The 23433-nt window shown below is 54.3% G+C and overlaps 2 protein-coding genes across 3 annotated transcripts in view; one reads left to right on the forward strand and one right to left on the reverse strand.

Moving 5' to 3' along the window:
• GAS2L2 (growth arrest specific 2 like 2) overlaps nt 1–6331 on the forward strand; it is a 7327-nt gene extending 996 nt beyond the window's left edge. The window contains exons 2-6 of the mRNA XM_063113288.1: nt 845–1086; nt 1955–2062; nt 3244–3340; nt 3934–4186; nt 4786–6331. Coding sequence (XP_062969358.1) covers nt 845–1086; nt 1955–2062; nt 3244–3340; nt 3934–4186; nt 4786–6331 — 2246 coding nt within the window. The remainder of the gene's footprint in view (nt 1–844; nt 1087–1954; nt 2063–3243; nt 3341–3933; nt 4187–4785) is intronic.
• Nucleotides 6332–7340: 1009 nt separating this feature from the next.
• RASL10B (RAS like family 10 member B) lies at nt 7341–18217 on the reverse strand. 2 transcript variants are annotated; one of them, XM_063111536.1, is made up of 4 exons: nt 18020–18217; nt 14748–15106; nt 10287–10411; nt 7341–9802 (listed from the first exon to the last, which is right to left on the reverse strand). In XM_063111536.1, exons 2-4 carry the CDS (start codon nt 14961–14963, stop codon nt 9532–9534), a joined length of 612 nt encoding a protein of 203 aa, XP_062967606.1. In that variant the 5' UTR covers nt 14964–15106; nt 18020–18217; the 3' UTR covers nt 7341–9531. The 2 variants fall into 2 exon arrangements, with proteins under 2 accessions (XP_062967606.1, XP_062967605.1); XM_063111535.1 differs by having other exon boundaries at nt 14748–15111.
• Between the last annotated feature and the right edge of the window lie 5216 nt (nt 18218–23433).

A 23433-nucleotide genomic window follows, 5' to 3' on the forward strand; every position in this document is an offset into this window, starting at 1 on the left:
TGGGGCTTGTAGGACTCAGGGGAGTAGGGAGTGACATGTCAGGATCCTTCATCTCGTTGGCCTTGGACCCAGAAGTGGGATGAGAGTGGATGTTGCTCCATCTTCCAGGGCAAAGGTGGTTTGGGTGAGATGGGGGAAGGGTCAGGCCTGGGTTATGATGGCAAGGCAGTGAGGAGCAGGATCGGAGAGTGAATACAAGCTAGTGTTTCATGGAGCACTGACCATGTGCCAGACTTTGTCTGCAAATGCTTAACAACTATTAGCTTATGCAATCCTTGCAGCAACCCCATAAAATAGACTACATCCCCATTTTACAGAAGAGGAAACTGAGGCTCAGGGACTAGCCCAAGATTACACAGCTGGTAGGTGGGAGAGTAAGGACTCCAACCTTAGTGGCTGTAGCTGGGCTGGGGGTTGAGTCTGAGATGCCTGGTGGATATTGGAGGTGAGAGGCTTGGGTGGGAAGTTAGGGCCAGCTGCTTCCTGCTCCTGGCCCCACCCTGGCTAGCTGAGGAGGGAGAGGGGCGAGGTGCAGTTAACCCTTCTCTCACCAGGGCCTACAGCCAGACTCCAGGATCCTTTGCTTTGCTGCCTCACCTCTTCCCACCCTCAGCCTCTCCTGTGAGATGGGCCACCTTGTATGTACCCAGCATCTGAGCAGTTCTGCCCACACCACTCCTAGGGGGCTGAATTGACCCCAAGAACCTGAGACCTCCAAACCACCCCCATGTCTGCCACCCCCTAGCCGGGATGGTCCCCAGACTTTCCCACCTGCCCTCCCTTCCCCCCATCAGCAGGGAGCTGACGTTGCCTGTGTCCCCTGTCCCCCCGTCCCCCACGCCAGAGGTGCTGATGTTTGAGACGGAAGACTTGGTGCAGCGCAAGAACGTGAAGAACGTGGTGCTGTGTTTGCTGGAGCTGGGCCGCCGAGCCTGGCGCTTCGGCGTTGCAGCGCCCACCCTGGTGCAGCTGGAGGAGGAAATCGACGAGGAGCTGCGGCAGGAGCTGGCCCTGCCCCCGCCCGACCCCCCGCCGCCAGCGCCCCCTACGCGCCGGCCCTGCCACTTCCGCAACCTGGACCAGATGGTGAGGGGCTCTGCACACGCCCTCGAGGCGCCCCTCCTATGCCCCAGCCTCCCTCCCCCATCCCACTCCAGCCCCCTCTGAGCCACCCCTCCTTGACCTCCAGTGCCCACCCTGACACCATTCATGTGCGGCTTTGAGTAAGCCGTGTTCCCCTCTGAGCACCATCCCGAACCACATGTAGTAATGGTGATACCACTCATTCTGCTTTTATTACCAACCCAGCACTCCACACCTCTCTCAGTTAACTGCGGTGGAACAAACGGTTTTTTAGGACTCTGGCCCCTTGGTTCAAAGTCTTAGTTCCCTTGTTTCATGGCTATGTGACTTTGGGCAATTATTTAGCCTCTCTGTGCCTCAGTTCCCTTATCAGTAGCGTGGGGACAGTAACAGCACCTAGCTTCTATGACAGCTGTGAGTATGAAATAAGCCAGCATTGGAAGTGCTTGGAAGAGCATCTGCACAGAGGGGGCTCTTCATAGGTGTTAGCTCTTACTGTGATCGACCCCATTTGTACCACTGGGGAAAGTGGGGCTCAAGGAAGTTTGTTAACTGAAGACCTATGTCGCAATGGATGAAGGACCCTGCCCCAAGCCTGTCGGATCCATGGTCCCCCTACTTAACCATTACACTCCATCCCTCATCGGCTGACCCACGAGGGCGCTGGACCCGAGGCGACTGCTCCAGGTCTTGTTCTCATGGAAAGTCTTCTCTTTCTACTTGCTTCTCAGCCCACAGCCCTGATCTCAGCAGAAACCTCTGGGGTGGCTCTGGGGGCAGGCAGTCCCTGCATTTAGCTTGACCCACCATGAAGGGGAACTTGGGCACCTGGGCAGAGGGGAGAGCTGAGCCCACTGCCCTCCATCTGCAGGTGCAGAGCCTTGTGAGCCACTGCACATGCCCGGTGCAGTTCTCCATGGTCAAGGTATCTGAGGGGAAGTACCAAGTGGGAGACTCCAACACCCTCATCTTCATCCGGGTAAGTCCAGGCCCCCAGGATCAGCAGAATAGGGTTTTTTTCCTTGGGACATTGCCCAGGCCTGAGGGCAAGAACAGAAGCCTTGGCGCTCTCCTTTTCTCCCATGGAAAATTCCAGGAGATTCTGGCAAAGTTGGCAAGACTATCCCCTCCGCCCATCAGGCAGCCAGAACCACTGCCCTCTATCACCTCCACCTTAACCTAGTTTAGAGGGTGTCCTCAGGCAGAAGTTGGGTATGGAGAAGGGTACTCCCACTTCTCCATTCCAGTCCACTCCACCCACAGGCTTGGTCAGATCAAAGAGCCTGAGAACCCAAAGTTTGTGTTCAGTGCTTGGACCCTATAGCCTACCCCTCATTTGCTTGGCTCAGTACATTCTGCAGAATGAACAGTAGTACAGGTCTAAAATGTGCATCTCCCCTCCACCCACCCGGTACCTGGTCATGCCTCACTAGAAATGGTCTGTACCCAGGAGACCAGCAGCTCTGGGGCATGGCCAAGCCCTTTCCTTGGGCACAGACTACACCTGGGAGCAGAGCCACCTCCCTGAGCCATCATCCAGACCCTGAGGCAATAGCGCTGTGAAATAGGTAGGGGCAAGGAATTGTGGCCCCGCTTTTCTTTTCTTTTCTTTTTAACCTTTGACCTTGGTGTTCTCAGCACCATGCTCTCCCAAGTGAGCTGACAGGCCAGCCCTGGCTCCACTTTTTGGCTGAGGAGATTGAAGACTGTAGAAACAATGGCACCTACCCAGAGTGGAGTGGGGCTGGGACTCCCAGGGGCTCTTTCACACACACTATGGAAGCAAAGCCAGCGGCATGAGGGCTGCATCTCAGGTGTAAGCATGTGCAGGAGGCAACCCCTCTACCGTGAAGGGAGTGCTCCGGGGCCAGGCTACACAATGCCTGTGAAATCCCTTGTACGGTTGTGGGGCAACTTTCTGTTTGCCAGTCTGGCTCTCATCCTTGACAACGTGTGTTATCTGATGCTAGTCATGGAGGGGACTCAGCCTCCAAAATATGCAGGCTGCCAACCACACACGTGTACAAAGGAGTACCTGTGTGTGCAAGAGCACGTGGATGGGAGTATCCCTGAGTGTGTGCCATGCTGGCAGCCTACAAGCTGGGCCAGGAAGAGGGGACACCCTCCACCTAGCCCTCAACCTCACCTTTGCCCCCTCAGATCCTCCGGAACCATGTGATGGTGCGTGTGGGGGGCGGCTGGGACACACTTGGCCATTATCTGGACAAACATGACCCCTGCCGGTGCACGTCTCTCTGTGAGTCCCCTGAGAGTCCCCTCCCTGTGGGGCTGGTTGGAGAGGCATAGCTGTGGGTCGGGAGGCTGGAAGCAGCGGTGGGATGTAGGTCTGATCTCCAGTGGGGAGAGGTGAACAGGGAGAGGTGGGAAGGATGGAGGAAGGAATACCCTGTAGCGGGGCAGTCATGATGCAGTACTAAGTATTGCCACAAGATGGTGTGCAACACAAGCAGAATCAGCGTACGTTCAGGGTGCCTCTTGGCAGAGTTAGGTCTGGCTCTGGGGCTCACAGTGATGGCACCAAGCATGACTCGGAAGGTCTTTAGTCTCCATCAACACCCCAAGCCACCCCAAATAAGCATTCATTCTAATTAAAAGGTGTGGACCTGCAATACAAATGCAGCTTTAAACAAGTCTGCCATCTGGGCCATCTTACCAGATTGGGTCCCCCTAAACCCCATCTATAAGGAAATCCTGGTGCTGCCACCCTGGGTCCCACTGTTGTTAATGTGGGATGTGGGGCATGGGACAGCTGGGGAGGGGAACAGTGGGCCCCATCAGCAGGAATTGAGCCCTTCCCTCCTCTCCTTTCTCTGGGGACTGTGTTGGTAGCGCACAAACCAGGCAGCTTCCTGAAGCCCCCAGCCCCACCAGTGCAGCATGAAGTGCAGGTGCAGGATGGACCCTCGCCAGCCCAGCCTACGATGACCATCAGCCGTTCCCAGAGCCCGCTGCCCCCTGTGGACTGGAGGATGTACACCTCTTCAGGCCGAAAGTTGAGACCCCTTACCCCCTCCTCCCCTAGACCCCACAGTGAGTGGGGAGCAGGGGCAGGGGCCCTCAGAGAGACGGCACCATTCCTGAGGTACAGGGGAGGGACATGAAAGGACTCTTTCTCCTTTGGAGTCCACCTCATCCCAAGATAAAGGGAGCAGGTCCCTGGCAGTGCCCCTACCCAACAAGACCTCAGGTGTTTGGACCCAAAAAAGCACCTCATACCTGGGATCATCTAGTTACTTCATATGTGCCCCCCACCCCACCCATTTCACAGATGAGGAGGTTGAGGCTGAGAAGGCAACAGACTTACCCAAGGTCCTTCTGCTACTTCATGGTAGAGCAGAAGCCAAGACCCCCCCACCACCCAAGACTGGTGAGCTCTGGTTGTCAGACCTCTGGTCTGGGATCGTCCCTCAGAGGATCTGAAGTCACCCCAGGCCTGGACCAGGCTCTCTTTCATCTGCTACACAGGGAACAAGGAAGAATAGACTTAAACAGTGACTGTCATAAGGAGAACTCTTGGGCAGTCATGGAGGACAGGGAGCATATCTTTCATTCAAAATGAAGTCTAGCCCCTTTGGTGTTCCACCTGGGGAAAGGCCATCCCTTCCCAGAGCTAGACAACTGTAAGAGATCATCCTTCCAGCCTGTGAGTCTGCCTTTCCAGCCTGTGATCCTCCCTTCCAGGTTCCAGGAGAGGACTCTCACCTCATCTCGGAAGCAACTACCAGCTAGGGACAGCCCACCCAGCCTCCAGTCTTCATCCCATAGGGGCCAAGACCCACAGTGTACCTCAAGAAAGAGAGAGGACAGACACCCTACTGAACTCTCCAGGGGAAGGACTCCCACATCTTGCGTTCATGAGGAGACAGATAGCTGGGGAACCCATGCCAGGGCCCCCACTCCCCAGAGACTTCGAGCCCCGGAGACCACCACCAGAGGGACATCAGCAAGAGGACCATCTCCCCTGCCTCGATCCTCTAGCCCAGCCAAGCCCCTGAGCCTCAGGCTGCCAAGCCAGAATGAGGCTGAGGGTGCTTCTCCCCAGCTCAAGGAACCAGCATCTGTGCATTCTCCATCCTCTATTAAAGGACTCACCAAGATTCCTGTCCAGCTGCCCCCTGCCTGCCCTCCCACATCGGGAAGAAGCTTTCTAGGGACTGCAAGTACAGGTCCCATAACAGAACTGGGGAGAGGCCCCATCCCATCCAGGGCCATCATTGGAGACCTGTCTGGGTCCAGATATGGGGACTGCTCTGTGGAAGTGAGGCAGGGGTACCAGAGGCCTGACATCCAGGTCTCAGCGGAGGCTGGAGAGCCCCAGGGCCTGGGCCCACAGGAGCAGGAGGGGAGGTACACTCCCCTGCCCCTGGGTAGGACCCACGAGCAAGCCATCTACTGTAGCCTTGAAGAGGAGATTTTGGCCAACATGAAGCTGCTAGAGGTGGGGGGAACCCGTCCCCTGTGCACAGGGTCTGGGGTCATTCCTCGCAGTGGAGTCTATGTCCCCAGCCTGGGTGAGAGGTGGCCTGAGCCTGGAGGTCCTTATGACAAAGTCATCCAAGAACTGGCTCAGGGACGCCCACCCCTCCTTAAAGTGGAACTGGGAGCCTGGAAGGCAGCCTCTACAGCCTCCCCTAAGCCAGCTGTTAACACAGGTCCAGAAAGCCCAAAAGGTAAACTGAGAGGCAGAGAGAGTGGACCAAGGACAAAAGCAGTACTGGGTGCCAAGAGCACCAGGATGAAGGTCCCACCTCAAGGAGGGCAGGACTGCTCAGCCCCTACTGTGTCTGCCAGCCCGGAGGCCCCCACAGCTTCACACTTGGACTTCGGTTCTGACAAAGCCAAGACATGTCTGGTCAAGGGCAAGAGAACACTCCGGAAGCCTCAAAGGGTCCCATCCATCTATAAGCTGAAGCTGAGGCCCAGGATCCGGCCCCGGAAAGATCACAGGCCCGAGAAGCGGCCTTCACGAATCCCCAAGCCTCTGGCTTACCTCCGCCTGGGCCCAGCCAGGGCCGCCCCTAGGGGCAGGCTGCTGAGAGCTGCGCTGTCCAGCAAGGGAGGGGAGGCATGCCGGGTGGAGGGAGCTTCAGCAGGTGAGAAGGAGGGGGAAGAAAAGAAGAAAGAGGCAGCCGCCCCCCTGGAGAGCAGCCCCCAGCCTCCGGAGGGCCTGGGGCCTCAGCAACTTGATGAAGGCCCACTCCCACCTGAGGAGGAGTCCTGGGTCTGAGGAGCGGCCTTCTCATCAGGGTCAGGGGAGGAGGGAAGCAAAAAGGGAAGCAAAAAACATATCCACTGGACTCCGGCTGCAGGAACAGGAGGGAAGTTCCCTCACCCCAATACCAGACTCTGGCCAGGAGGGACGAGAAGACAAATATAGACTCAATCTGTTCAGTTGAGCAGAGGCAACCAACCCATCACTCCCACTCTAAATCCGGAGTTAGGCCAGGGGCCGTCCCACAGTTTACTCCCCTCCCCGAGAACAGCTCCCCAAACTCCTGTCCTCTGGCATGCCCCCCATTTCTGCAATTCCTGTAAGTTATTAAACACACGTGGGTCTGTTCTTGAGCCCCCAGCTTCTTGAGTCCCTCGCTCTAGGGTTGTGGTGGCGCAGGAAGGCGTAGCTTCCAAGTTATCCCCCTGGAGGGCATGGGGGCGAGGGGGAGAAAGCTGGTGGGAGAGGCTTCCTCTTTCCCGCGTCTTTCCTGGAAGCGGCGGGCGGCTCAGCACCATGGACAGGGACAAGGGCCACCCTAACAGGCTCCCGCAGCCACTCTGGCTAAGGACTTCAACGCTTTGCTCTGGGGTTTGGGAGCTGAGATCACTCAGGGTCAAGAGGGATGGCTGAGAGTATTCCCAACACATCAACATCCAACCAGTTGTGTCTGACAGGCTGCAAAGTCTCAGCTTCGAGTGAGAAGAAGACACAGAAGGAGAAGCTGGGATGGAATTCTGTTACGAAAACTTTCCAGAGAGAGTGGCAGGTAGAGGTTATGCTTCCTTTCCGGATGGTTTTGATTAGTTGGGGAGTTCAGGGTTAGGTGGAAAAGGGTAAGTCCCAAACTCCTCTCCTTTGATCTCCTGGTTGACCTGGAGGTGGGACAGGTGCCACCTCATCATCCTCCCCCGCCCTCCACACAGAGCTCAGCAGGCAGGCCCTGTAGGGACGCCTCTCCTCCCACCGTGAGGAACAGAGCCAACACTTTGGTACAGAAACGAGGGAAAACACTCCCTGATTTTTAATCTGACTTCCGATAACAGATCAATGGGCGTCACACACGCTTCCAGACCCTGTGGTGGGAAACTCTGGAGGGTGGAGGGAAGGACAGACTCAGAATGGGGGTGGAGGGGCTGGAAACCCAAGACCGGGGTTGAAGTTGAGGGGTGAGGGGGGCCCATCAGGCAATACATTCCAATGGCTCCCACAGGGGGCAGCCAGAGGCCTGTGTCCCCCCCACATCAGGTGCCTCAGAGCTGGGAATGATGGGCATGTGAGATGCTGCCATCCCTCACCCCGTCCCCCTGGTGACCCAGGGATGGGGGTGCAGGAGACAAAGGGCAGCAGGCCCTCTTCCTTACCCACCCCGCCACGCTAACGTGTGGGGGAGGGGAGCCACCTCCTCTGTTTCAGAGGGAGGCTCAGAGAGGGCAGGTCACTTGCCCAAAGTCATGCAGCACAGCAGGGACTAGAACCCGGGAACACTGGACTGTCCAAGGTCAGGGCAGTCACTGTAGGGCTGCACTACCCCCAGTGGGTGGAGGGAGTGGGAATCAGCTGGGGAAGCAAAAGAGAATCGCAGACTCCCTCCCACGTTGGATCTCGATGATAAATTCCCCACCCTCGACCCTTCGCCCAGACTCCTCTCCATCACCGCCCTAGGCCACCTGATTTCCTGGTCTATGTGCCGAAGCCTTGGCTAAGTTGGCTAAGGCTGAGTTGTCCCCTCTACCCCTCTTCTAACAGGGGACCCTGATATCCTCCCACCAGACCAAGGCTGAGGGCTCGGCCTCAGGAGAGCTTTCTTTGGTCAGGGGGTGGGGACAGGGAACAGGGCACCACTTCTCCCTCCCTCCAAGTCCCCCAGCAATCCCTCAGGCCGTTCCTAGAATCTTCATTATTATTGTTATTTCTGAATCGGTACAAAACTGACAGTGATCAGCTCCGGTGACGAGAGGTAGAAACCCGGCCAAGCAGCCGGAGAAAATGGGGCGAGTGAGTTAGGGCATAGGGCCAACTGGTGTCGGGACAAGGGGGTGTCAGATCCTGAGGGCCTCCATCTATGGGTGGGGATGCAGGCATATCTCCCCAAAGCACAGCGGTCCCAATAATTCCTTTCTTGGCTCTGCTCCTCCCCAGATTGATCAGGGAAATCCGAGATCTGAGGTAGGCAGAGTCTGGGGTAGTCAGATTGGGGTGGGACAGGGAGGCAGAATCTTCACCGGCACAACCTGAACCCCTCCTGGGTACCACCCTGCCCACAACCAGCCCCCAGAACTGGACACCCCCCAGTCTGGCAGACCACCCACTGCAGGAGGGAATAAAGGGCTGGAACCCGGCATCATGGAAAGGAATCTATCCTTTGGGGGATTCCCTTCCCACACTCTGTCAGAAAAAAGGGGGGGGGACGGACAAAGTTTTAATCCAGGAATAATCTGGTTTTGGGGTCAGGAAGAGAGTGAAGGGCACTCAGCAGGGATAGGCCATCGAGTTAAGGCTGGAAGGTAGGTTGTTGTGTCTCTGGGGGCTGCTGGGCAGGGAGGTCTCGCTGGAAGAGGGAGAGCTCAGCCTTCTCCCCCTGACTGATGTGGCACCTCAACCCTCAGACCCCTTGATGGTGGTCCTTGGGCCACCCGCATCTCTCTGCCCTGTGCCGGTGGTGCTGACGGTCAGGAGGCCTGGCCTCACCAAGAAGCTGCCAGGATCTGCGACAAGGGGGTGGACGAAATGAGAGCCCTGTGCGCGGAGCTGGGGGCGGAAGCGGGGTGGAGGGTGGATAAAACAGGTAAGGACCGACAGACGTTTGGGGCAGACAGACACGGAAAAGGAAGACGCGGGTGCAGACAGACACACTCCGGAGAAGACCGGTGGGGGCCCGGCCAAGGCAGCACCTCCTCCCCCACCCCCTATTTCACACGCTCATCCCCAATCCCAAAAGGCTGTGGCGCCCCTTCGGGCCGGGCCGGGCACTGCACTAACTACAGCACTGGAGGCGGCTGTCCCGGGAGGACAAACGGGGAACCGCGGGGAGGACGGCGCAGTTACCGGGGGCTCCCTCTCACCCGGACTCTCTCGCGGAGGTGCGTGGCCGCGCGGGCGCTGCCGGCCCGGACCACCCGAGTCCTGCTCCTGCCCGCTGCCCGCTCCCGCCCCGCAGTCCCGCGGAGAAGCCGCCCCCGGCGCGGGCCTGCAGGCGGCGGGGCGCGCCGGCCTCACATGATGGCGCAGCGGTTGCGGCGCAGCGCGCCCTGGAAGCGCAGGGCGGCGTGCACGTGCTTGCAGCGGGCGCAGCCGACGCTCTTGAGCAGCTCGCTGAAGAGCAGCAGGATGTGCCAGTTGTACTTGGCCGAGCACTCCACGTAGCCGCACTTCCAGGTCTTGCGCACCAGGTGCGACACGTTCCAGCGTGGGATCACGCGTCCGCGCTGCAGGTCCCGCTTGTTACCCACGATGATGATGGGCGTCTCCGAGGTGCCGATCACCCTGCGGGGCGAGGCAGGAATCTCAGAACTCTGCCAGTCTCACAGACACCGGATTCAAAGAAGGGCAGGCTGTGCCGGATCAATAAAACTAATACCATACGTTCTCTTCCAGGCACAGCCCTCAGCCCTTGAGGTAAGTTATATTATCTAATCACAACTGATCTAAATAGTTATACCCATTTTACAGATGAGGAAACAGGTTTAAATGTTAACTGGCCGAAAGTCATGCAGCTGAGAGGCCCTGGAAGGCTTGTTAAGAGCCTGTGCTCTTAATCACTGCACTAGACTAGCCACCCCATGGTCAGAGCTCCAAAATGAGTTAACAGACATGGGGACAGCAAAATGTGAATGTGTGCATGAGTGTATGTGTGGGGACCTGCGGGCACATATACTCCATCTGTGTTCCCCCACTGTTCCCTTTTCTTGGGGATTCGTTAGCATTGGGGCATCCAGAGGTGGAAATGGACTGTGTTGCAGCCTCTCACCTTGTCTCCAGGATCTGCTGGCGGATGGTCTTGACGTACTCAAAGCTGTCAAAGCAGCAGATGTCGTAGACAAGGATATAGGCATGGACGCTCCGGAGTCCCCTGCAGCAGGCATCTGCCCACTCCTGCAACATCCAATCAGCACCAGGGTCGGAGAAGCCGTGAGGGATCCTCTAGCTCCAGCCGCCTCCCATCAGGCTGATAGTGTTCTCACCTGCCAGTGCACTTGAAGCCTTCCACACCCTCCCATCCCCAGGAGTCCAGGCCCAGGGAGAAAGGAACTCAGTGCTGCAGCTTTCCCACTCCCAAGCCAGGACAGAGCAGGTCGCATTGTCTGACCTCCAGAGCCACTGCACTGTTTTGTGAACATCTGGAGCTTAGATCTGCTTTGTCCTATTTTTCCCCTCATCCATCTGTCCATGCATCTACCCAATCCATTGTTCAACAAGTACATTTATTAAGGGCCTCTAGAGCCCAGCCCTGAGCTAGTTGTTGGGCCTGTTGAAATCCTCTCTATCTTTCAAGGCTTAGCTCAAGTGCCTTGTCCTCCAAGAAGCCTTCCTGATTTCCCACTCTTCTTGCATGCAGGGGACTACGCCCTACCTCTCCTGTATTCTAATACTCCTCTGATTATGCCTTGGTTAGAACTGTCCCATCCCCAGTCCCCCACTTCTGCTGTGAGCTCCTGAGAGGGCCAGAGGCAGGCCTTCCTCGTTTTTCCACACTCTCACCTCCTCCCTCAGTGCCTAGCACCACTGGCTCTTAGCCTATGCTTCTTAATAACGCTACTTAGACTGGTGAGCTCTCCGTGGTCCTGAACCCCGCACGGACCAACCCAGGATCGATGCAACTGCTGCCTCTAATGCTGCTCTTGGATTGCTACCTGATGTGCCCTGTCTGTATGCTCCATTCTGCCTTCAGGGTTGAGAAGCAGAATGCCTGCGGAGAAAATGACTGAGACTGGATGCATAATGGGGCACGTGTAGAGCAGTGCCCTAGGGCGGCTCTGGGGAGATGGAACTTCCTGAATGTTTGCGGCAACTCCTCAGGGAGGGGCTGCAGCTCAAGATGAATAGTCCCCTGGAAAGGTTGAGTGCACTAAAGAGAAAGTTGCTTAAGAGATTAATTAGCTAATTAATCTGCCAGCAGATGCGATTGCAAGAGCAGAGTCACATAGCCAGTGTGTAGAAAGAAAGAGGTCCCTGAGGTTGGGGGACAAAGACCTTCAAGGGCAAAGGGAACCAGGGTCTTCTCCCTCGAGGACCCAGACGACAGACTACAAGGAAGTGGAGAAATGTTTCCTGTCCCAGTTTATGAGTTGAGTTAGGGCAGGGACGAGGCATGAAGGAGGACTACAGCTGGTTTTCTGCCCCAAAGATTGAATAAAAGGGAAAAGACTTTGGTGGTAGAAGTAGAGAGTTAAGTCTGACTTCAGAACAGCACTTCCCAGCTCAAAGGCTTAGAAGATGCTGCAGTGGGTTTCTCCTGGGAGATGATGTGGCATCTTTTCTTTGTGCTGAGGTTTTAATTTTTGGTGCAGGGGGAGGATTCTGAGGACAAATCTAAAACCATAGGAAACCATGAACTGGCTTCTCAGACCAGGCAAGACTGCATTTCACGGACACAGTGACCTCCCGGAGCCTGGGACTTGTGTGTGTACGTGGTTCCTCCCCATCCCACAGGAGGAGTGGAGATAAGTGGGAATTGGGAGGGATGTGAGGCTCCCACCCTCCCCAAGCTCTCTGCTGGGAAGAGGGACCAGCTGCCAGGTTTTGAGGGTGACAGCCCCACCTCTGCCCCAGCATGCTGCCTCCTTGAGGGGACCTCTAGGCTGCCTCCCACCCACTCCTCTCTGGGGGCTCCTAAAAGGGAGAGGAGGAAGGCTCCTGATTAGCTGGGTTGTCCCTTCACCCCTCGATGGAAGGGAAGAAGTGAGAAAGCTCAGCTTTCCCTCCAATTTGCTCTAGTGCTAGGTTCCAAATTGTAAGAGAGAGAAGAAGCAATGGAAACAGTCCAGTTCCAGGGACACAGGGGCTAAGGGAGGTTCAGCCACCTGGGTCTCAGCCATGCATTTGCTGCTAATTTCTTTGGCTGGTTGCATATGCCCTCTAAGCTCACTTTCCTTCTCTGATAGGAGGAGGGGGGCTGTGGAAGGAACAAATAAGGCTCAGACACAGGAAATACCACTCTCCTTGGCTGGACCTCATCAGCATTGGGGAAGAATGTATTCTTTTATTTTCAGACAGTGGCCACCAGAATTCTGCATTTTATATTTGATCTTTGGAGATTTCAGGGTCCCTTCTCAGTATTTCTGTGCTCAAAGTCCTTTATCTGTTCTCCAGGAGTGAAATCGTGGATATCCTAGAGTCCAGAACTCATAGTGAATCAAGATGAAAAAGGCTGACAATCCAATAGAAAAATGGGCAAAGGACATTAATAGTTCCCAGAAAAAGAAAACCAAAGACTCTTAAACATATGAAAAGATGCTCAACTTAACTTATAATCAGAGATGCAAATAAAGACTACACTGAGAATATCACATCTATCGGATTATCAAAAATCCAAAAGGCTGACAATACACTCTGCTGGCGAGGTGTTAGGGAAACAGGCTCTCATGTACGTTGCTTGCAGGGGCACAACATGCACAAGTTGTACAGATGGGATCTGGCAATATCTTCCAAATGCCAGTTGCATTTACCCTTTGACCCAGCAATGCCATTTCCAGGAATCTGTCCTACGGATATACCTACCAATGTACAAAGTGACTTACATACAAGGCTATCCATTGTGGCATTGTTTGAAACAGCACAAGTTTGGAAACCACCCACTTGTCCAACAACAGGGGACTCCATGGTACATCTCTTCCATGGAGTACAGTGTAGCCATGAAAAAAGAATGAGGAAGTCTTCTAGATACTGACATGGAAAAGTCTCCAGGTTATAAAGTTATTAAGTTAAAAATACAAGGTGTAGGATAGTATGGTTTTTGTTTTCTGTTTTCTTTTTGTTTTTATGTAAGAAGGGGAGTAGAATAAGAATACCTTTTCTTATTTGAGTAAAGAAACACTGGGAGTATAAGTAAAAAAACCAATCAGAATGGTTACAAAGAGCAGGACAAGAATCAGGGTGAAGGGGGCAGGGGTGGGACCGAGATTTCTCTAGGCCAAAGTTTAGATTTTTAAATTGTATCTTACCTATTGAAAATTAAAATTAAATTAAAAATAAATACACAACTAAATGTGAAAAAAACAAACAAAAGCTCAGTATGCTGGCTTGGAGCAAGATTTGAGTGTCCACTCAGGCTACTGTTAAAGTCTCCCTTTAGAAGGGAACTAGAAGGCCCCGACCCTGGACCAGCCCTGACTGGCAACAGCCCCACTGTTTCTGGACCAGGCACATGGATCAGGCTTTTGTCTTTGGGGCTGACACCAGGTGCCTAAATGGCAGGTTGGGCAGGCCCTCCTGCCTGGTGTTGCTGAGGCAATGCTGAGCTCCCTGGCAGCCCCCGGCCCCAGCCCGATTGCCATGCTTGCTCAGTTACAACTGGCCAAGCCTTGTCCCCTGCCTCTGAGTCTTCCCCACTGTGCCTATCCTTCCCTGCAAACCTCTGCACACTCTGATCAGAGCCTTCCTTCAGTGACCAAACATATCTTAGAGCTCAGCTTCCCCCTACACTCCACTCCCTCTCAGGCCAGAGGTAGACAGAGGGAGGACCTGGTCCCTGCAGGCTGGGGGAAGGAGCATTTAACTCCAAATTCTGGCAGGCAGGTCCTGAGGTCAGGGGCCACAGCATCACCTACGAGAGGAAGCCCCTGGGCAAGAGACCTGATTGGGAGTTCCCCGAGTCTCTGCAAACACACCTTTCCCAAGTCCTGGCCTGTTCTGCTGTCCTTTCTACAGATGTTGTGGAGTGAGGGTCTGAGGCTATCGTAAGCAGATCCCAGAATATTAACAGGCAGCTAGTGCTCCCTGCCCTTCTCTCCCCTGTCCCTTTCCTGCCTAAAACCTACTTAGTTGAGACCACCTCCTGTGACCTTCACCCCCACCCTAACACGCCTGGGTGGGTTAGATGCCCCCTTAATGGCTGCCCTAGCTCCCTGCATCTCCTGCAATCACAGCACGTATCACACTATAGAATAATCACTTGCTAGTCTTTTCTCACCAGACTGTGAGTTCCTTGATAGCAAATTCCATATCTGTTTTGCTCACCATTCTGCCCCAGTGCCCACTGCAGGGCCTGGCACACATTAAACGGTCATCAAATATTTGTCAAATAAAGTAGCACTTAAGTGAATGGAATCCTGATATGGCTGTAAGCAGGGTGGCCCAAGGTGCAGTGTGGAGGTCTCAAACCCAGCAGTGGGGCCCTGGCAGTATGGCCAGAGCTGCAGAAGGTTGGGCCAGCTTCCCCCTCACCCATTCACTTCTCCACCACCCCACTGCCCCCTGAGGACCTTCTTACCTGCAGCGTGTTGACAGGGAAGGCGCTGATGGGTGGGAAGTCGAGGATCTGGAGGTCGTGCACGTGGCCGTTCATGACGACAGCAGGCAGGTAGAGGCGGCGGGCGGTGGTGGGCACGCAGACCTCGCTGAACTCGTTGTACAAGAACTGGCGCACGATGGCACTCTTGCCCACGCCTCGTGCCCCCAGCACAGCCACCCGGTAGGTGGAGACCATGCCTCCCGCCCCACTCCGCCACCGCGTCCTTGCCGCTGCCTGGGGCTCCCCCGGGCTGCATATTCCAGGGGCTGGGGGCTCAGCCACCGTCAGGACCAACCATTGCTGCCTCTGCTTGCCCTGGGGCCCTCTGCGGCCTCCACCTGGACTGTGGGGACAAAAGGTGTGCTCAGTGTACCGGCTTATCCCTGGACTTGTCCTGCACTTTCCACCTCCAGGACTTTGCTGAAGCTGTGTCTGCCCCTGGAATGCTTTCCCTTTCCCAGAACTCCTATCTCCACCTAGCCGAAACATCTCCATCCTTCCTTCTCCATTTTTTTCCTGCCATCCCATGAGTAGGAGCCAATCTTTCTTGACTTGTATCATGACATGACTTTTCACCAGGTCTGAATCCCCAGCCAAGGAAGGCAGCAGAGGTGGAAGAGCACTGTACTGGTTCAAATCCCAGCCCTCCCACAGAGCTTGGGACAAGACAGCAACTCATTTGAGTCTCAGTCTCATCCTGAAAGGGTGAGACTAGGCAAGTGAGTCTCAGGAGAGCCACTCCTGGCACTCTGGGAGAGAATTCTTTACCGTGCAGAACTGCCCACACACTGCAGGACGTTTCACTTCCATGACTCCCAGGAGGTAACTGCCAGCAGCAGCCTCCAGTCACCCTGATGATCAAAAATGCACACACACCCCCCGCCCGCTCACCATTTCCAAATTGAGAACCACTGCACTAGATGACCACTTTGGCTCTGGAGTGCATCAATGTTGACTGAGCACTTCCTCAGGTAGCATGCCCCCTTGGTTCACACAGTAACCCTAAGGGATAGGTATTGTTATTCCCACCTAAGAGAGAAGGCTCAGAAGGAGTAAGAAGTGTACCCAAAGTCACACAGCTGGCACACAGCTGGCAATGGCAGCAACCCCTTTCTACATGTTGCAATACTTCCAACTTTCGAGTTTGGTGATTCTAACTGGTGAATGCCTACAGGGCAAGGGCTGAGTCTCATTTTCTGGCATCCCCTGGAGCTAAGGCCTCGCACACAGCAGATGCCCAGGAAAGGACTGCTAGGGGGTTGCACTTTGATATGGATTCATTAGTTCCTTGCTTGCTGAGTTTCAATGACTTTGGAACTTGGGTATAAATCCTAGCTGTGGGCCAGTGGGCAAATCATCTGGCCAATCTGAGTCATGCTCTGCACATATGTAAAATGAGGTCAAAAGCTCCTAACTCTGAAATAATCCAAGTAAATATCTTAACCAGGAGAAGGAGAGAACTTTTCTTCTACTGTTGGGGATGGTGATCAAGGAGGCTGGTACATGAGACTTCCTGTCTGGGATTATTCCCAGGAGGGTCTCACCAGTATGTGCTAACTGGGTCAAGGGCAGGTGGGTTTGCTGGATTGCAAAAGGGCCATGCTTTTCAGCATGTGTGCATGCTTTTCCTGTGGATGCATGTTCTTTCCACATATGCACAATTCACAGCTGAATGTCCCCAGGCTGTCTTGATTTAGAGGACTCCAAATACGGTGTATGTGTGCATACAGCACAGTAAATAAAGGGCAGGATCTGAAGTGAGAACCACCAAGGCTTGATTCCCAGATCTACCATTCACCTAAAGTGGGACCTTGGACAAACTTCATTAGATGTTGTGAGGCCATGCATGTAAAGCCCACTGCCTGGCACAGAGTAGCTGTTTAATAAACAGTGACCACTGTTACCTACAGGTGTCCTTCATTTCTCTAAGGTTTTCCACAATCTCAGTGGGACCTCCTAGCAATCCTCAGAGGGGTCACTATCCACTGTTGCATGGGCTCACATACATGGAGTGTGTGTGTGTCTGTGAGGTTCTTCTCCCCATTTTATTGAAGGTAAAAAAACAACAACAAACTCCCAGAGACTTAGGGAAATGAAGACCTCATAGCCAGTTGAGTTGTCAACTAAGACTATGACCCTGATCTCCTTCCTATCCTGTGCAGTGCCCTTTCCCCAACAGGTGCTTATACACTCACACGGGCTCCCAACTAGGGGAAGTACCAATCCCTTCTCCTCATATATCCCTCCAGGCCCCTGGGCCCCTCAGGCATCCCTGGACACTGCCCAGCTTGGTAGAGACTCAGCTTAATTACATAACCAGCACCAGCAGGTGGGGAGGGGGAGTCCTAGGGGAGGAAGAGGGCAAGGAAAGCTAGAAGAGTCCCAGCCTCTCTCTGGGTGTGGCAACTTAGAGATTTCTAGGATGTACACTAACCTTGCAGATTCTCCTGGACACCACACTTTCTGCCCAGAAACCAGCCCTTTCTGGGTAGTAGCAGAGAAATGAAAGCGGGACACAACCCTGGAGCCAGGGAGGGGGTGCAGGAGAGGCCCCTAAGCTGGAGCTAGCCTGCTGGAACTCACCAGGCCTAAGTATGGCCCTGTCCCCAACTCAGGTGATCCGTGCTCACGCCTTCTCAGGCAGAGATCCTGGGTCTAAGCGTTTATTAATCCCAATTAATAAATTTGGGGGGTGGGGGCTGGGTGGGGATGGAAGGGGGCTGTCCCAAGAAGCAGGGCCCAGGCCCCGCAGCGCTCCCTCCCCAAGGCCGGCGCTCTGCAGTGAGTCTGCAGACAGCGCCCAGCAAGAGACCACGGACACACACACGGTCCAAAGCCTGGTTGCTGTCCCCTCTCCTCCGTCTGGGCACCTAGGTCCCTGTCCCAGACTGAGGGCCGGGGCTTTGCGGACCCCGAAGGCCGGGTCACGCGTCTGCCAGCTGTTCGTCCCCACCACGTTCACGTGGGGGTGAGTGGGGAAGGGGGGCGACGGAAGATGCTGGCCTCCCCATGACCTGATTGGTAGGAGTCTGGGGGGATGCAGGAGCCCGGCTCGCTCTCCGCCTCCCGCACCTTGAAGACACCCCCTCCCCCGCCCCAGCTCTCACGTGGCCGCCCCGCGCCGCTTCCCCGCCAGCCCGCCGGCCCCCTCCTCTCTGCTCGCTCTGGACGCCCCTCGCCCCCCGTCCCCGGCCCGCCCCGCCCCACCCCAGCCCCTATCCCGCCCGCTTCCCCCGCCTCCCGCCGCTTACCCGGGGCCGTCCTAGCTGCCCCCTGCCCTGGCCGGCTGGCCGGCGGGGCTCCCCCCGGGCTCCGGCGCTGCCCCCCGGCTCCCCCGCCCGGGGGGAGAGAAGTGGCGGCGCCCCCGGCTGCCCAGTCGGGGCGGGCTCGGGGCGGGCGCGGGGGGGCAGGTGCGGGCCGCCGAGGGGGTAGGAACCTCCAGCCCCAGCTGTCCCTCCGGAGCGCGCCGCCCGCTCGCGCTGGAGGGAGGCGGGGAGGGGGGAGGAGGGGGGCGGGCTGGCATTCCGCTGGGTCCTTGAGCCTGACAGATCCACTTCGGCAGCCCTGGATGAATTCTTTCATCCCTAGCCTCGACCTTCACACCCCTCCAGACGCTCCCTGCAAACATTTAGCTCTAGCCTAGAAGAGTGGGAGAAGGGGACGGGAGAGGCCTTGAGAGCTTTGCTTCATTCCGACTCCTGCCCTCATGCGCTTCCCACCCACACCCCCTCCCCAGGTCTGTCTTCTGATCCTTCCCGGTTCATTCAGTCAGTTACGCGATGGGCGCCCACTGGGGCCCTGGACCGTGTGCTGGAGACATCCAGGCTCCGCGCCTCCACTCCCCTATAGGAATGAGCAAGAGGTGGTCACTCCCCCATAGGAATGAGCAAGAGGTGGTCACTCCCCCGCTTCACCGCTGCAGTGAAACGCAGACCCAAAGCAAAGCTAATCCCTCGCCAGTGCATGACCCCCACTTCCCGAAAACGGCTGTTCCCTTCTCTCCAGACTGGCAGATACCAGCATTTGCAAGGTTTGAGGGCAAAATCACTCATGTATTTATTCTAGAACAATCATCATTGTCATCATCAATTGTTAACATTTATTGTGCCAGACTTCATGATAACAAGCTTTGCCTGTGTCCTCAAATTTAATCCTTATGATTCTATGAGGTAGATTGTTTCCCCCATTTTACAGATGAGATGGCTGAGGCTGAAAGAGGCTGTGTAACTTGTCTCAAATGCAAAATGTGGAATACAAAGATTGAGAGTCACTAGCCGGGTAGCTGCTGATGAGCTTGGCATGGGGCTCACACTCCAATGGGGAGACCAAAAGCAGACAAGCAATGCTAATCCGTGCCGGGTGCAAAGTCAAGGTGCTGGGGGAGGGCAGAGGGAGTGGGCCAACTCGTTAGAGGTGTCAGTGAAGCAGGCCTTCAGCGGAGGCAGCTTTTAAGGAAGCAACCTTGAAAGAAGTGGATTTAGGGAGTGGGTGGAGGGAGGTTGTAGAAAAGGGCTTGTAGGCAAGAGAAGTCAGGATCAATTACCAAGGCTTGGGAAGTGTGTCCAGGAACCAGATAAGGAGCCCAGGAGGCTGGAAACATGGTGAAGGAAGGGGCCAAGAGACTGGTTAAGATGAGGTCACAAAGGCCCTGCTAGCCAGGGTAAGGAGTTATGGATGGCAAGGCACTCGTGTTTTGAAGCAGGGCAGCACATGGTCAGGGTGCACTTTGGATGTAGGGTGGGGAGGAGAAGGGGGGAGTTCTGAGAGGCATCCTGTGTTTTTACCCCTGATTCCCTATCTCCTCCACTACTTCCTATTACTTTCTATTACAGTGGCTCACAGAACCCAGTCTTCCTCCTCCCTTTGGCTTCTGCATTTTGGGCACCTTCTCACTTACACACCATCCCACTCCTGTCCAGACAGAAAGCGTGGTGGCTATGAGCTTAGGCTCAGAATCAGACAGATCTGGATTTAAATCCTGGTCCTGCCATAGCGTGACTGAAGGTAAGTAACTCAAACTCTCCAAACTCTATAGTTTTATTTATAAAATGGAAATGTGATTAGTTGTTCTCCACTGTTGTTGGTGACAGGGTATAAGTGAGCTAAGGTGTGTAAAGTCCTTAATGCAATGCCTGGAATGCAGTGAGTCTCCGTGTATGGTCTTTACTTCTCGCCTCTTTTAGAGACACACAGCCATTCTAGGGGAGGTTGAACACCACCCTGGGAAAGTGTTTCCATTTATTCTAGGTGGGTTCTCAGGGGGTTGGGATGGGAATATGAGAAGAGGGCCAGGGTGGCAGCTAGAAGCAAGTGCAAGGCTGAGAAGAACATGGCCTCCTCCTAGAATGCCTCTTTTTTGGGGGAAAAATCAAACTTTACTGGCCCTGTAGGATCACAGTGAGGTTCATGGAGAGCCTTTCAACTTGATTAAACTGCCTAGGGCACTAACTATCCCCGCCCCCACCATCGTATCTCAAAATCTTTAATCCTTACCCTGCCTGAAGATCCCAGGCTTTATGTCTACCCACCGTCCCCCCTCGCCCCCACTCCCAGGCCACGGGCCTCTGTCCTGGTTCCATTCCACCCCAAGGTGGGCTAGAAATAAGAAGTCGTGCTATGCTCACACTCATACCTTGGGGCCAGGCTTCTCAGAAGCTTCTCAGCTTAGTTATACTAGTGGAACACAAAACCATGGGTAAGTTATGAGACCTCATACTGGCCTTCAGTGGTAGGTCACTTACGCATTATTTTTACTTAGAAAACAAAGTGACAATATCTTCATAAAGTAGAAAATTTGCCTTAATTTAAGATACAGTTAAAGTCATTTTGGTGCTGACAGTCACTTTGGGCTAAGAACATACACCCTAAGGGCCTGTTCACTCCTCTATCATTAGGATTACCTTGGTAAAAAAGTTTGAGGTCCTGTCTTGAGCCTCAGGTGGCTCTGGTTCAGCTAAGGATGCCTGATGGCTGAGGTGCAAGCTCAGGTTCCAGGGGAGCAGACGCATTGGCCCACCTGTAGTATCTGAGGCCCAGGGATGAAGTGGGACAGAAAGGACAAACACCTGCACCTGCCTACCTCTGCTCCTGCTGCATCATAGCTGAGGACCCCACTGAAACTTCACAGGCTGTCTGACCAGATCCTGGAATCTCTGACCATAAGTGGAGAGTGAATGAAACAAAGGAGGGAAAGCCAGAGGCTAGACTTGAACATCATCCTCTAACACCACACGGTGGGAGAAGTGGGCTCTGTGGAGTTCTTTCAGTCCCGGAGTGTTAAGTCCCTGTCCAAAGGAGGAATGATCCTAGAAATGGCGGTCTTGTCTAAAAAAAAAAAGCCTTCTGGAAGTTAGGACCTTGAAAGCCACTTCTCCATCTGAAAATCTTGGTCTAACCAACCCCCAAATTAGCCTTCCCCTTGTTGGCAGCATCAAGGATGGCAGGGCAAAAGCTAAATGAAAAACTGAGATGGCAAGTTTGCAGCCAACTGGGAAACTTTTCAAGAAACATCCTTGTTGCTAATAACATGTCTGGGGGCTGGTTGGGATTCTAGGATTAGTGTTCAGGAGATAGAAATGGGTAATAACGGGGGAGGTGTGAACTTCCCCAAGTGCCATACCAGGTATTAAAATAAACAGGCTCTTGCTTCCTAGAGCTGGGGGTGGCAGGGAAAAGAAATCTGGGTCCAAGCAAAATCAGAAAAAGCATTAATGCGTGAAGTGGGAGTAGGAAGGCCCAAACCTGGGAGTCCTCAGCTGTTTTCTGGCCTCAGAAACAAGGTACCTGAAATCTCAGTATTTCCTAATTGCTATTCTAGGGGCGGAGAAGGATAGTGCAATCTCAGGTGAAAGTTTGGGACCAGTTTGTCCTGAACACACAGATATACTGGGGACTTAGCAAGGCTGGATGTGGCCAAGGGCAGAGGCTGGGTAGAGCCTGTTACAGAACCTTTGGTGACATGGAAGAGGAAGCTGTAGTGTGGCGGTAAGGACACAGGAAGGGAGTCAGATCTCACCTGAAAAATGATATAGGCAAGGGAATAAGCAGGTATCATGTGCATGGAGGCGCCTTGCTGTTTTTCAACTGCCACAAAAACACGATTATTACCATAGAAGAGGAAGTAGGTGAACAGGTGAAAGCTTCTCTCTGGCAGTGACTCCTAACCCTGGCTGCACATTAGAAACACCAGGGGAGTATTTTTTTTTTTTTTTTTTTTTTAAAGATTACCGGTAAGGGGATCCTAACCCTTGACTTGGTGTTGTCAGCACCACGCTCAGCCAGTGAGCAAACCGGCCATCCCTATATGGGATCCGAACCCGGGGCCTTGGTGCTATCAGCACCGCACTCTCCCGAGTGAGCCATGGGCCGGTCCTTTTTTTTTTTAGATGCAGATTCCCCTTGGCCTCACTCCAGACTGATTAAACAGAACCATCCATCTTTTTTGAAAGCTCTCCAGGTTACATTAATGTGCACCCAAGAGTTGAGAGCCTCCCCTGGGGACTTTCTTTGCCCGAACTAAAATCACTCTTAACTGGGGACCCCTAACTAGATCTCAGTAAGGTCCCTCTTCATGTCTTTGATCCAGAACCTCAATTAAGACCACCCTGACTCCATTCTTCCCCAAGGGTCATTACTATTACAGCTTGGGCTAACTGCAGCCTAGCAACATGGAGACATCTAAAAACTTTCATAGCTGCCAAAGGCAGTTCAGTTCCTTCACGGTGTTTGGACAAATAAAAGCGGCCCACTGTTTCTGAACACCTACTAAGCGCCAAGCACTGTGCAAAGAATTTTACCTACACTCATTCTAGTGGTGAGTCAGGTTCGGGGACTTCTTCATGGGCATCTTGGTGCTGGATCTCTCACTCCAGGCTGTGGGAGATTTCAGCTACTGTCAGCTATCAGAACCCAGGGGTGGGGCCCTCTGTCTTGAGAACACCTGGGTCATGTTCCCCCAGCAACACAAATGCAGGTTGCTAGACTTGAACTCCTTGAGAAGTTTGCTTTAAAGCAGCCTTGGTTCTATTTGTTTGGGAATATGCAGGCCCTGAGTCCAGGTCTGAAAGGCTTTTATAAATCGAGAGATGAGTGAGACATCGTGGGTAATAGGAAACTGATGAGAAGCTCTGCTGTGCTCCTCCCGCCCCGGGCCCTGCTGGCTGGCTGCCTACCCACAAGTCAGAAAATGCTGCTGTAGCACTGGCTAGTGTGCCTGAGACCATCTGCCTGGAGCCTCAGCAGGGGACCTGTCAGGGAAGATGGATTTGCTCCTCTGAGCACTTGCTGCCTGTCTGGGGTAATGATGGCGGTGTTGGAGGCTTGGTCGACAGGAGCCTCTGCAGGTATATGATTCTTCCTCAAGCCAATCTTAATTTCATCTCCCTGAGTCCCTGGGAGGGCTAGGGCAATCAAAAAAAAGTTTTAATAGAATGGTTGTAAATGTTCCACCCCCCCCACCCCACCCCCCCGCAATGTTTTTTGTCCTAGAGTGTCAGTTCTGGGAACAAAGTACATACCACAAACTTCATTTTGTGTAAATGAGAGTTTATTGACGAAGATGCAAGGTCAAACTTCCCCCAACCCCAACCCGCCCCAAGAACAGATCCCAACAAGAACAGAGGAATAAGCATTCTTAGGGCAACATCTACCCCTCCCCCCTCCCCAT

Source organism: Cynocephalus volans, chromosome 10, assembly GCF_027409185.1.
Source record: "Cynocephalus volans isolate mCynVol1 chromosome 10, mCynVol1.pri, whole genome shotgun sequence".
Taxonomy (NCBI): Eukaryota; Metazoa; Chordata; class Mammalia; order Dermoptera; family Cynocephalidae; genus Cynocephalus; species Cynocephalus volans.